Source organism: Rhea americana, unplaced genomic scaffold (assembly GCF_003343005.1).
Source record: "Rhea americana isolate MKP2758 unplaced genomic scaffold, rheAme1 scaffold_446, whole genome shotgun sequence".
Lineage (NCBI taxonomy): Eukaryota > Metazoa > Chordata > Aves > Rheiformes > Rheidae > Rhea > Rhea americana.
Window position 1 is genome coordinate 223816 of NW_028186586.1, and position 13419 is coordinate 237234.

The 13419-nt window shown below is 46.9% G+C and overlaps 2 protein-coding genes across 9 annotated transcripts in view; one reads left to right on the forward strand and one right to left on the reverse strand.

The window, feature by feature from the left end:
* MISP (mitotic spindle positioning) overlaps positions 1 to 6057 on the forward strand; it is a 9687-nt gene extending 3630 nt beyond the window's left edge. The window contains exons 2-5 of the mRNA XM_085316001.1: positions 664 to 2904; positions 4123 to 4334; positions 4880 to 4918; positions 5354 to 6057. Of these exons, the coding sequence (XP_085172127.1) occupies positions 801 to 2904; positions 4123 to 4334; positions 4880 to 4918; positions 5354 to 5440 (2442 nt within the window). The 5' untranslated portion in view covers positions 664 to 800 and the 3' untranslated portion in view covers positions 5441 to 6057. The remainder of the gene's footprint in view (positions 1 to 663; positions 2905 to 4122; positions 4335 to 4879; positions 4919 to 5353) is intronic.
* Positions 6058 to 9336: 3279 nt separating this feature from the next.
* The window catches only part of LOC146589596 (uncharacterized protein KIAA1958 homolog), a 25305-nt gene continuing 21222 nt past the window's right edge, over positions 9337 to 13419 (reverse strand). For all 8 annotated transcript variants that reach the window (XM_085316005.1, XM_085316003.1, XM_085316010.1 and 5 more), the window contains one exon: positions 9337 to 10929. In XM_085316005.1, the coding sequence (XP_085172131.1) occupies positions 10082 to 10929 (848 nt within the window). In that variant the 3' untranslated portion in view covers positions 9337 to 10081. The remainder of the gene's footprint in view (positions 10930 to 13419) is intronic.

Consider the following 13419-nt stretch of genomic DNA (forward strand, 5'->3'; position numbering starts at 1 on the left):
CCCCCGCGCCTGGCACCGCTTCCCCTGCCGGCTGCACCCAGCTGCAGGCACCGACTCCAAGGTCGGCAGCGGGCGTCGCTCCTGCTTTGCACGACACACAGGTTAAAGTCCCACGCGTTTTATAAGCCATGAAACCAGTTTTATGGTCTCCGCCGTTTCGATAACCTCGGCTGCCCGGGGCCCCCTTCCCTGAACGGCGCCGGGAGCAATTCCCGGCAGGAGGGAGCGCGGTGACGGCGGCTCCTCCCAGCCACCAGCCCGTCATCGTCGTCGCGGTGCCACCTGCGTCCGGCAGCGTCTCCCTGTCCGGGCGCCCAGGAAACACAGCGGCTGCGCGAAGCCGGCGGCGGGACGAGGCCCGGGGCAGCTGCCGGGGCGGCAGGGCCGGGCCGGGCTGGCGCTCCGGCCCCACGGAGCAGGTGGCCGCTGGCTCTGGAGCGGAGCTGTCTGAGGAGACRACGCCTCCAGTGCCGTGGGGCTGCTGCCATCCGAGACCCCGTGCTTCTGAGCAAAGGGAACATGGTATTTCTGCCATGAGTGGGCACAGGTTACCTCCTGGAGGTGCCGCTGGGGGCTAGGACAGGAGTGTGGGGCTGGGGGCCACCAGACCCTAACTTCTCCTTGCATGTCTCCTAACAGCTTTTCCTCTCCTCCTGCTTGCAGGGCCAGCGAGATCCCGCCTTTTGCTCGGAACATCTTCAGGTGACCCTGGAGTTTGAGGGTAACCTTGAAACTGACCCCAGCGTCCCCGAGTCCACGGAAAGGCTGACAGAGAACTGAATGCTGACTCTTCCCAGGAGATGGACAGAGTCACCAGGCACCTCGTCTTCCAGTTCCCTCAGGCAACTCACAAACACGACCATAACGATGGCTACCCAGCCAGCTCCTCTGCGGAGCAGAGGGCTGATGGTGACGATGATGTGTTCGGCCCCTCTCGACACAGCAGCCAGAGAGTGGAAAATGGCTATGAGTGGAAAGTCAGATCCAAGTCACCCTCAAATTTCCTAGATGGTGGAAAAGATGTCTGGACCCCCTCCCCAGACAGAGACTCCAAGCTGGAGGTAGTAAGGTCCGGAAGCCTGTATGACCTCAGGGCGTACAGAGGTGAGAGGAAGCCGTCGAAGCTTTATGAAGAGGATGAGGAGGAACAGCACAGGGTCCTTCCGCCAAATATTTCACCCGAGAAGGCAAAGGAGCTTGAAGATGAGAGGAAGGAGATCATCCGGAGCCAGGTGATGAGGAAGAGCTCCACCATGGCTGAGAAGTGGAGCTCCATGGATGAGCTGAGCTCCATAAACATGGGCTCAGGTGGCCAGGGGGAAGGCAAGCACAAAGACAGCTTCAYCACCAGCTTTGCCGTTTGCTTTGACAAACCTTCCCCAGGGAGAGCAGCAACACCTGTTGATCCTGAAAATATAGACACGGAGCAGATCAACTTCTCTGCTGCCCGGCAGCAGTTCCTGCTACTGGAAAAGACCAACCCAGGCTCTCTTTTCACCCCTGTGCAGCAAGCAATGTCTCCAAAACCAGAGTCAATGACAAAAATCTCTGTGCAAGAGTGGCACAGTCCTGAGACTGCCAYGAAGGCTGCGAGGGGGCACAGCAGCCTTGGTGCGCCCAGTCAGAGCAGGACAGACAAGACTGCTTATCAGGTTTATAAGTCCTACAAAGCACCTGGAAAGGAGGTTTACGCTTCCAGAAGGGCTGATGCTGAAAGATCATATCTCACTGGGAGAATATCTGGCCTGACTAAAGCATCTYCCAGAGAGGATCTGGACTCTGGCTTGGGTGAAATGTATACTGAAGGCAAYGCAGGCTACATCAGTGACGGAAGCATGACCAACGAGGTCTTTGACACTCTGGTGGAACTGAGGGCTGGCAGCAATGGCCGAGGCAAAGAGATGAAGACCAGCAAYGAGACACCCATTGAGCGGGAAATTCGCATGGCAATGGAGAGGGAGGAGAACCTCTGGAAAGAGAGGGGGATCCAGAGGCTGACTTCCAGCAACGAGCTGGTGGAAATCCAAACCAAGCCTTTCCTCTCAGTGTCTGTATCTCCCCTTTCAGCCAGGAAAGGGAAGGACAAGGGCCGCACTTCCTTTTATGTCCAGAGGGAAATAGAGCAGGAAACTAAGCGTGAAGAAGATCTGAAGAAGGAAGGAAGGCTGCTGGGGATGTACGACAGGGGGACACAGCAGGAACTGGAGGAGCGCAAGAAGGTATTTCAGCAGGAGGAAACCCTGCTGACCCCGCAGCAGCCAGCCTCCCCCTGGAAGGCAGATGAGCCCAGGAGGAGCTGGATTAACGGGTTTGCAGCAGAGCAATCTGCAAGTCACAGCTTCAGCCCCACAGAAGATGCCASGGGTGGGAAAACCCCCCCAAGCTACACAGTGAATCTGACACACTTCCAGGCGTACCAGCCGCGCTTTGCAGCAGCCACCAGCAAGAAGAACAGGGATGAGCCGCTGATATATGACCATGCTTCCGCCAACGCCAGCAAATGGGCGAGAGAGGATTCCAGTGAAGGAAGGCTTCCTGGCGCCGCGCAGAGGTCTGGCTCCACCCTGAGCCCCGTGGACACGGGTGTCCTGCGTAAAGAGTACTTCTCCTTGCCCTTCTGGAAGCCCAAGATCTCCTTTGTGGACAACATGGGGACACAAAGCCCACTAAGGAGGGAGAAGGGGCTGGAGAGGGAGGGCAGCCGGGAGGAGCAGTACACGCTGCGGACATGGAAGCCCCAGACATCGGCACTGATTGAGGAGGAGATCCAGAGCGACTTGCAGAGGGAAGAGGAGCTGCAGGAGCAGCGGAGAAGGAGGCAGCTGATAGACGGCTACTCCCTGGTCAGCAGCAGCAGCTTTCCCAAGGAGGGCTCCCACTCACGGCTTTCCTCGCAGAGTTCAGGTAAGGGGCGGGGGGGAGGAATTGCAGGCTTGGGACTGGGCAAGGGTTAACCCTTTGGTGCAGAGTCAGCTTGGGCATCAGATCTGCCCTCTAATTCTTTGTGACTCTGAGTTTCTAACAGACCTGTCAGAGGGTAGAAATGGCACCTTGAAGTGCCTGCTCCCGCTCTCAAGAGACCTTCCTGTACAGAGTGCATSCAGCTTGCTTAAAGCTCGAGGAATATATCTCTCCCAGGTGTGAAAAGTATTTAAGAAGTGAGCTCTTAAGCCTAGTGTTAGCAGCCTGCATGAGGTGAGGCATTCTATGTCATAGCTGGCAGCCACAGGTGATCTCACCCTATGCTAGAGGTGGAAAGGGGAGTTCAAATTGGGGCCAGATCTGAGCTTTTCTCTCTTCCCCTGGCTGTGCTCCAGGAAGCTGCAGACCTGTTGCAGCTGTTTGGTTTACAGCCCTTGCCCCAAACCTCTGTGAGGAGTTCCCTGAACCCAAACCATGCAGGTGTTCTTCAGGATGTGGTTCCTCTACACCTCTTCCACATTCCTGGGCCTTCCGTAAGAGCAACAGTGGTCACAGCAGAGAACAAAGTGAACAGCGAATAGTTACAGGTTGAAAGCACCAAGTCCCCACCCAGAGAGCCTCAAAAAGCAGGACAGGCTAAAGGCTGAGGAGAAGAAATTCCTCCCTGCAAGGATTTGCTGAGAYGTCAAGAAGGACCTGTGTGTGTTGGTAGCAGTGTCCCATGAGAAATAATCCTCTTTAGACATAGATTCTGTGGCCAGCAAGCAAAAGGGCTTGATCTGAAGCTGGCTGGATTCAGCCTAAACTGCCTGCAGGGAGCAGATGTGGAAGAGCTGGTGCCGAGCAGATGTAGAAGAAATGATGATGAGGAGGGATGGGCTTAGTGGAGTGGCACTCAGGACTCTGATTCTTTGGGCTGCTCAGATTTTGATAAATTTTCATGTCAAATTTCCACATCAAATTTCCTCAGAAAGCAGTGCTGGAAGRGCCAAGAAGTGCTCAGTTCATGCATTTCCCCATCCTTGCCTCTGAAAAGCTCAGGCTGGCATCCAGACACAAGGTCCCCAGCTGTGACCAAGCTTGCTAGACYTCCCAGGGAGGTCCTCTTCTGGGGCAAGACCCTTGCTCTATTTTGTGGGCACCTCCAGCTTCTGAGCAGTCCTTGCAGCCTTCACACCCCAACAACTCTTTCTCTTGAAGCTGCCTCAGGTGTCAGTGGCAGCTATTCGGTGTCTGGGTCTCCAGTCTTTGCTCCTGCCTCGCACCAGACGGGAATCCTGGGACTGGTATCGTCGTTTACTCCGCTGAGAGTGACTAGTCCCTCTCGGGGCAGCACGGAGAGCCTCACCCCTGAATCGGCTCGTTCCAGTCCCTTCGAGGAGAGGAGGAGGAGGGTGAAGGAAGATGGAAAGGTGAATGCTCCAGCCCTGCTTGTCACGGGGCAGCATGCGTTCTAGCACGGGAGAAATCTAGGGGCCACCGAGCTACCTTGGGGCTGAAGGCAGTGGGCTCTCGCGGCATGCCACCCTGCTTTGGTCTGGGAGCTCAGCTGCTCAGCTCGGGGGAAGACAGGGCTATGGCAGACATCTGCCAGGTCCCAGGTGTTAGGTGGTCCCCTTTTTCCCCCTCTCTTCCGACAATGGCACTCTTCCCGTGCCATGCCCCAAGGGGCAGTGCCCTTCTGACCAGCAGTGCTAGARCCTGGGTGGGACTGTGCAGAGGAGAAACCACATCCTCTGGGGAAGGRAGTGTGTCCTGGCCCAAACCTTCCCTGGGGCTTTAGGAAAACGAGCTATGTGCCATGCTTGTGCTGCCTAACCTTGATTTTCTCTGCCATGCATCCCATGCAACCTGACACCTTGTGTGCCTGTATCTAAGTATTTCTCTACTGGGTTGCTGTTATCTGACTGTTATCTGACTGTTTCCTCCCCCCTCTCTCCCCTCCACCTTTTCACAGTATGCAGGCATTGAACCCGTTGACGAAATCAACACAGAGGTAAAGTCTTTTACGTACTTGATGGCTCCGTTTGAGCAATGCTGACTTCTCACTCCCCCAGGATTTCTACTGGGATACKTCTCTGGCTCCCAGTTTCTGGGACCTGGCTAGAAGGGCAAAACTCTTGCAAGTCAGGGGCATAGGGGCAGTCCAAGGGACTGAATCAGACTTATTTTCACGGTGCCTTAATTCTCTGGCATCATGGACTGAGCATGAGCAAAGACGCAAGGGAGYTGCAGCTGCCTGGATCTGCTCCGAGTCAGCTCAGAGGTGCATCAAGGCAGGCAAGATGTGTAGTGGTTGTTGTCAAGTATATTTAACCTGAATACTGGGGATTTCTGACAAGGAGAATGAATTGTGCAAAAAAAAAGGAAGAAAAGATCTTTATAAAAGCAGACCTTTTATTTTAAGAAATGTGCTTTTTGGTTTCTTTAGGTTGTGGAAAGCACCAGAGTGATTCGTCACAAGAGTGCCATGGCCAAACGCTGGGAGGCAGGGCAGTATGTCAAAGATGATGACTGATGCAGCTTGCGTGGCCCAAGGAAGAACAGTGACCACTAGACTTTGCTCTGCATTTATCCTTTGTTGGATGCAATCAACACATTCAAAATATCTGATCAGTTCAACTGCTGGTGATCATGAGAATCAGAGACTTCTAAATTGCAAACTCCACCAGTTCTTCATCTAATGGATGATCACTCCAATGCATTAAATGTGCTTATTTGTGTTTTTCCCCTTTGAGGAAGCAACCTTCCCTTTGCGGTGAAGTAACACTTTTTTCTTTAWGGGGGGAAAAAAGCAGATCACTTGCTTTTAATCACTTCTGCAAGGAGACAGTAAATGAACAGAAATCATACGGTAATTTAACTCTTTTCTCATTGGAAGCTGAGTCTCTGGCCTACAAAGAAGATGTTTTATTTCTGAGTGGTTTTAGGTATTTAGGTACCACAGTATCAGGCGCCACCTAGGAAGGTACCGAGACTGATGCATACCTTTGGATCAACATGAGCAAACTGGGAAATCAAGGTTTTTGATTTAGGTCATATGATCTGTTGAGACAGAGTTATATATAACATACACATATTTTAATGCTGTTGTTTATTTTGCTAATTTATTAAAGAGTCATTACTCTCCCTCATTCTTTCTAGCCTATTTTGTCTGAATGTTCAGTTGACTTTGCAGCAGGAGTTTATAATGAATRCACGTATTTAAGGAGAATGGGGATAGAGGAAGCAAAAACATGTCTGATTATCTGACTGTTGTGATAGGAACCAGTTTCTCTCTTATCTAAGCCCAGAACCAATCTTTGCTGAGACAGAAAGGGGTGAAGTATCCCTGGAATTCTCTYCACATTTCTAGGAAGAAAAGCTGAGATCCTGCCCACCCTGAGTGAGCAAAAGGAAACGTAGGAGACACTGCAGATCTGCCTGTCCTGCCACTGCTGGCGGCTGCGCAGTGCCAGCTCCCGCAGGCCGAGCGTTGTCCCTGTCGCTAGATGGCTCCCGGAGAGCGGTGCTTGCACAGTGCGAGGGCCCTGGCGACACACAGGCTTCAGACGGGAAGTTCCAGGTCTGCACACAAACCTGACCTTGTGCAGGGCAAAGCTCACTCTGCAGGCAGCCAGAAGCAGATCCAGGTGTCTTCAGCAGTTTGCATTACTTTGAATGTAAATGATGACACAAGGGGAAGGCCAGCAGTAAGCAGCATCTCTGAAACTACTGCCAACCTGCTGCTGAAAGGGAAAACAATTTATTCAAAACAGTGCTCCTAAGCACAAAAACAGATCAGAACCTGAACCTGGGCTTGAGTTACTGGGGAGCTTTGGAAGATGAATCCTAAGATGCCAAGAGGATGCCAAGAGGACGTGATCATTCTGACCAGTTGCCCAATATCACAGCTCCAGTATCTGCTGCAACGGAGCCTCTGTTCAAGAAGGCAGAGGCTTCAGGTGAGCCAGTTCTGAAGTGCAGAGGCAGAAGGGAGTGCTTGGGAAAGCTGGCATGCTATCACCTTGCACAAGGCCTGTTTATCCTAATGCTATCAAGCTCAGCTGCACCAGCTCTACATGCAAGAAGCAGCACAAAGGAGAAGTGCTGGCAGACTTGCTCATGGSTACAGCAAAGTTCCCTTCTGCTGCTTCCCCTTGGGTCTTTATGCTGATAATGAGAGGGGAGCAGAATCATATGCACAAAAAGAGGAAAAGAAATTTGTTTTGCAGAAGCCTTTGAGTGCTCACTTCTCTTCCACAGTATGAAACAGCTGGTCCCAGTCTGCTTATGGTAAATTCAGTAGGGCCCTCCTGTGACTTGGGGAGGTGGCAAGCCATGTACGTACAGAGTTTGCTCCATCACCAACCGGTTTCTGTAATGCAACGTGGTGGGTCCTATTTCCCCATGAGGATAGGAGTTGTGCAACATCCAGGTTCCTCCTGCATCTAGCCACCAAGCCAAGTGGCTATGTGATAGCACAGCCCCCGATCTAGGAAGCAGGCTAGGAAGACAGGAGAGACACTAACAGACTCTCAACCATTGATCTAATGCATAACCTTGATCAAATTACTTCTTCTTCATTTTATTTTGGTCTCCATCTTTTAAAAGGGGGCAATTAATCTTTATTCTTGAAATGTGTAGACGAAAATCCTGTGTTTAACTGTTACTTTAAAAGTGAGTGTTTCTCTCTTCCTCTATGGCCCTGCARTAAAGTGCAGAGACAGTTGAGAAGAAAGATATGTTATAGGAATACAACAGGCCTGTTTGCCATGACCTCTCAGGGGCACAGGTTTCTCGCAGTCCAGACTGCCAAGAAACAGGAGCTTACAGGCCCAGCTAGCAAGTTTCTGCTCTGCCTCTCTCGCTCTGCAGGCCCCAGGAGAGCTGGAGAGCATCCCGTTCTTTTAAATAGGCAGCTGGCAAGCCAAGAGTGCTCATTCTCCCTTCTTGCAGAAAGAAATGTTCCTAGAAATCCTTTTCCAACAAATACATGTACACAAATTATTTTTTAAATCAGATATTAAAATTATTTTTATCCTGATTTCAGTCATAAAAAAAAAAATCTGGTCAATCCATAGATTTCATGCAGAATTTTTCTGCGGGAAGCTGGGAAATGAAAAGGCATCTTCTCACTGATAAACTGAGCTTGTGTTACTTGGACATCATTAACATCCAGTAGAAAAAGATACCATTTTTCTTCTACTCATCAGCTTAAGCTTCTCCTTTCCCTCCTCAGGCTCTCTTTAAGTTAAGAGCTGTATAAGAGGTGCATAAGTATCTTTAGCATACAGAATGCTACTGAAATTCTATTTTCATTTACACCCCCCCTTTGGCAAAGTATTTGAGCACTGTGCATGATGCGAAAGCCCCATATGTGGTCCAGTCCTTTAATCTCAGGCCTGGGAAGAGAACGAAGTGTTTGGGAAAGGAGAGCTGGGGACACGTGTGTATTGCAGCGAGCTCCTACTGACCAGGAAAGGGCAGAGGGCACCTTGGAGCACCTGGAGCAAATGGTGAAGCCTGTGAGGCTTGTTTTGCTGGGTGAAGACAGATTTCTTATTTCTGGAAAGTCTGCTCTCTGCAGCTTGCAACAGCATGTTAGGGGGAAGGCAGTCTTTGGCTGTTGGCTTTTTTGTTTGCTTTGTGTATTTTCTTGTAGCAAGCCAGAGAACCAAGAGGTGCCCAGCTGACYGTGAAAGGGTTAAGTGTATTCTGCTGACTAACTGCATCACCTATTTTTTAAGTTAGCTGCTTCCCAAGGCAAGAGAGGCTTTGGAGTGTGGACCAAATAAACCAGCAGAGAGGAAAGAAAAATCTGATCTGATTATTTTCTTGTTTTACTTAGGATGAGTAAAGCCAAATGCTGTGGGAAAGAGGTTTGCTCCGGTTTTCAGTGTATTTACAAACAGCCTGGCAAAGAGCTACACCTGCTTCGAGCTTGGCAGTTGCTTTCTGGCTCAAGCATTAAAGGTCTGCAGAGTCCTTCAGCTATGCTCTTGCAGTAATAATGCAGTGTGTGTATGACAACATGAGGATGCCTGGAAGATACACTCTGAGCATTGGGGAGGTTTTTTTTTACGGTTCTTTAAACATTTAGATGTTATTTGGTGCTATTAAATGTTGCTTGAACAGAGCCACCTCTGGCACACAGTTTGGGCCACAAAGACCTCATGAAGAAACCACGAATGTGGGCTCTGTGAAATTGCAAGTTGCCCAATTCCTACATGGGTGAGCTCTATAGYGGACAAGAATGTCAACTTGTATCAGGAGAAAAAAGCGCAAGAAGTGAATAAACTGGTATTTGGGGAAACTGTTAATTACTAGTTCGGGGTTACTGACTTCATCTTTTTAGAACAGAAAAACAGTACTAAGCAAAACTTTGTTTTATTAGGAAATGTCAACAATTCCATCCAACAACTCGACTGGACTGTAAGAAAATATATTGACTGAATAGTACTTGAATAGCTGAAAATAGTTAACTGCACCTACCAAAGCAGATTTATGTAGCTATATTTAGTACTCGGGAGGAAACAGTTACTATAAAATTTTCCAACACTGTCAGCCATTTTTAAATAACTTTCAAAAACACTATCACAACTACTTAAATCTAAAAATCTTTCACTAAGAAAAATGACATAAATCTTGTTGAAAACATTCCCATTAGCTATGCATTAGCAACTGTTAAACACCGTTAGTATTTCATAGTCCTCCTTCCATCCCAGAACTAAAGCGTGTTACTTATCTTTTTATGATAGACTGTTATACTATAAACTAATGCAGTTTACAATAGTGTCAGCTCCCCTCAAAATGAATACAGCTTAAACTCTTAGCCGAGTTATTCAACTACCTCCCTCTCCATGTTAATACTAGCTTTTTTATAATCTCATGAATACAGTAGAACATTAGTTTGTATTACATATGAGAATCTTAGATTTCACATTTGTATTCCATTTATGGAATTATCAATTCCATTTAATAGAAAGAATAAGAGAAGTTTTTGACTTAACCTGAAAACTAAGGTGATACAAATTTATAGATGTTCTTACATCTTCATGTTCTTACACAAGAACAGATGAGAAGGATGTTCTCTCAACCTAAACTACATATTGCCACATAAASCTTTCAAAGACTACTTTAAAACATACAAAAAGTGGCAAAGTAGAAATTAATACATTCATTTCTTGGACTTTTTTTCAGTTCCTTTGACTTGCTGGATAATAACTTTCATGATCTTTTCCATTTTGGCTTTTGTCAGCGATTTTCTACAGTACCATATCTGGTCCCACACAGAACACAGAGGTTTGGGAGATAGATAAAGTGGATCATGGTCATGAAGCATATCCAGTGGCCTCCTCTTAGCATACTCTTTATAGTCTCGGATCGGACAGTTATCTGGATTATCAGGTTTGGCAAAGACACGTGCAGTTGATTCCCCTGTATTTTCCTCTGCGTCAAGCTCATCCTTCCATTCTAAGTATTCCAATCCCTCCTCGTTCTTTTTTAACACAAGCTGTCCCCAGTACAGATTATGACTCTGATTATGCGTATTTGCTCCAAAACCCCTAATGATATTTATGAGCATGAGGTGCAAAAAGCCTTCGGGGTGCATGTGACTTAATATCCCCTTTTTATGAAGACTTTCCACATCTTTATCTGTCAGCTTCTCCAAAATATGCCAATCTCTCTCTCTCTCTTTTTGTGTTAGATGCTGACACTTTTTTTTTAAGGCTTCTTGGGAGGCTCTGAATTCCAGCCCTCTAACCACATTATACTCATACTTGTGATCCTTGAGGTATCTGTCTATACTGCTCTGAAAGAAGTATAAAGAGCTGGCAGAAAACTCTGCACCATTCTGCTTCTTTGCATTACTGTAGAACGAGGCTAGGTAATTATCGAGGTCTTCAGGCGGCAGGATAAAGATCTCACGTGTTTCAGAAGGGAAATGTAAAACCAACCAGTCTCTGAACATTTTTATGTCGCCAGCGTTACGGCTTCTCTTATTCTCCCACTTCCTCAACACATCTAAAAGACAAGACACAGCTTTGTGGATAGCAAGAACTAACAAGGGAATTCATGAAATATAAAGAGATGTAGAGTAATGTTCACCTTCCTTTTAAAAAAAATCAGAGATGATGGGACTTTCGTGTACCCCTCCCTTTAATGTTTTGATTTGTGCTCTCAGCAAGCAAGTCCATACCACTTGATAGCTTTGCAGTCGACTTTTCCTTGGGGAAAGGATTGCATCCTTTGTTATTCTTTCTTACTTGACTGGTGTACCTGCATACTACCATGTAGATACAGAATTCAAAAAGAAAGAACATTTTAAATTTAATAGGAAGAGAATTAGCTCTCACCACTCAATGGAATTGTGGAATTCGCAAYGTGGAAAACATCAGTGCAAATTTTGTGGACCTTCTAAGACAGTAAAATGAGACTGGAAACAGTGGTTTTAATAGGTGGTATGTCTTCATATTGGCAAGGGACTGATTTTGGAACTGATTATTAGGGTGTGCTTGTATGACCACGCTGATGGGACTAGTCACATAACCAAGAGTGGTAGTATTGAGCCTGAAATGGTGGCTGTGAAGCTCAAGCAACTCAAAATGGACTTGATATGCTTTCATCAACTTGCAACTATTCTATCATGTATTTTATAGATGAACAGTGACTCTGTTGCCCAATTTTGGTCTGTTAAAATAGATGGGAGTTGGCCTTTACATAGGTCTTGTGATCTGACTGTAGTAAGCAGTATCCATTTTAGATGTTCAAAGTGGTACAAAACACTATGTAAAATATATTTAAAAGTGTTCTCCTTCACAAAAACATATTCAGGGCAGGAGAGCTCTTGTGTGAAATAACGACATTAACTAAAAGTTAACTCCAGGAGTGGAGAGTGAGGAAGAACAAAAAGATGCATAAAGATATACTTCTAAAAAGAACTGCAAGRATTTCAGTTGCATTTCTTTCTTAGGTTGCTATGGCAATACCACATCTACCTAGTTCCATGCAGTATTTGGAAATTAATTCTTTAGATTACTAAAAAAGCTTCATCTGCTCGCCTGTGATTTCTTCCCCCCTTCTTCCCCCCCGCCTCCCACAAGGGTTACRGAGAGGTCTATGGAAAAGGGTTCTAAAGCTAATATCTAGAAATTTCCATTTTTTGCAATGAATTATTTTGTACATGTTTAGTTGCTATATTAAAACATTGTAGCTGGACTGAGATGCATTACACATTTCTGCATTGCTTTGGGGGATCATTTATTTTGATATTGACTGGTCTCTGTGAAGAGATGAATGTCTTGTAAATCAATACACGCAGAAGCCTCACATGAGCCATAAACTATTTAAAGCAGAAATAGCTATTATTATGCACTTGCTTCTCATAATATATGTTCTCAACTAAAGAAACAGAATAATATCTAAAAAAAAAAAAAAAAAAGCTTTTCTGTATAGTTCTGACTATGTATGAAATACCATGTCTGTAACATTGAGTCTATTCAGGAACACCAATGGTGCCTTAAGAGTACATTCTTTGTGTTTTAGACAAATGCTAGAATACTRTTTCAGTACTCTGTTTTCTCTTGGAAGAACACTGTCCAGTCCTCTGCAATGCAAAACCATGCAGTAGGCTGTTGATCTTCTCGGGCAAGCATAACAAACTCCTCAAAGGACACCTCTCCTCGCACAAAATCCCTTCTCTCGCCACCCTCTACCCACATTCATAACACATCTTCTTTAATGTCATGGCTAGTTGTTTTATGCATTGCTATCGCAGTGAAGATGTGTTTGTCATTAAGTGGTAACAGTGCTTGTTCTAGACTGGATATTTTTCCTTAAAGTTGTTAGGAAAGCTGTAGAGCTTCTGTTACGAAGGCTATGCAATGTACTAAGTAATGTCCAAAGTTGGCATTCTGTGGCAAGCACCAAGCCYTGGGGACTATGCATCCACTTTAAATCTGAGAAACATATTTTTTGTAAATACCTATCTGAATGTAGATTCCTTTGCTCTTACAGACGCCTAAACCTCTTGGTCTGTGTGTTGGCACAGGACTACCTGTTCAGTCCCGCACCGCGGACAAGTGCCTACTGTACTGGGACAGGCATTGGGGAAGCCTGCAGCCCTATCCTGCAGCTGGAGAAGGTGCCCTTGGGGATGCAGCCTGTCGGCAAGCAGGGCCAGAGGGCAGTGCCACAGCAGACCTCCATCCTGAGCTCCCCGTGTGCCCATGTGCACCCTGTTGACTGGCACAGGCTAAGCTGCTGAGCCATGCGTGGCAGAAAGGATTGCAAATAGGACAGCAGGCCATGGGGCTGGACAGTGAATGCGAGTACAGAGCAGGTTTTAGGGAATATGAAATAGGGGATTCTCATACTGAGTGYGTAGAAGAGAGACTTATGCTCTTGGGGGCTGTTTCTCAGTTAGGTAGAGTAAAGGCATCAAGCCACTGGATGGAAAAGAAATACTCTTTGAATTAAATTATCTAAATTTGCCTCTATATTTACACCTAGGTA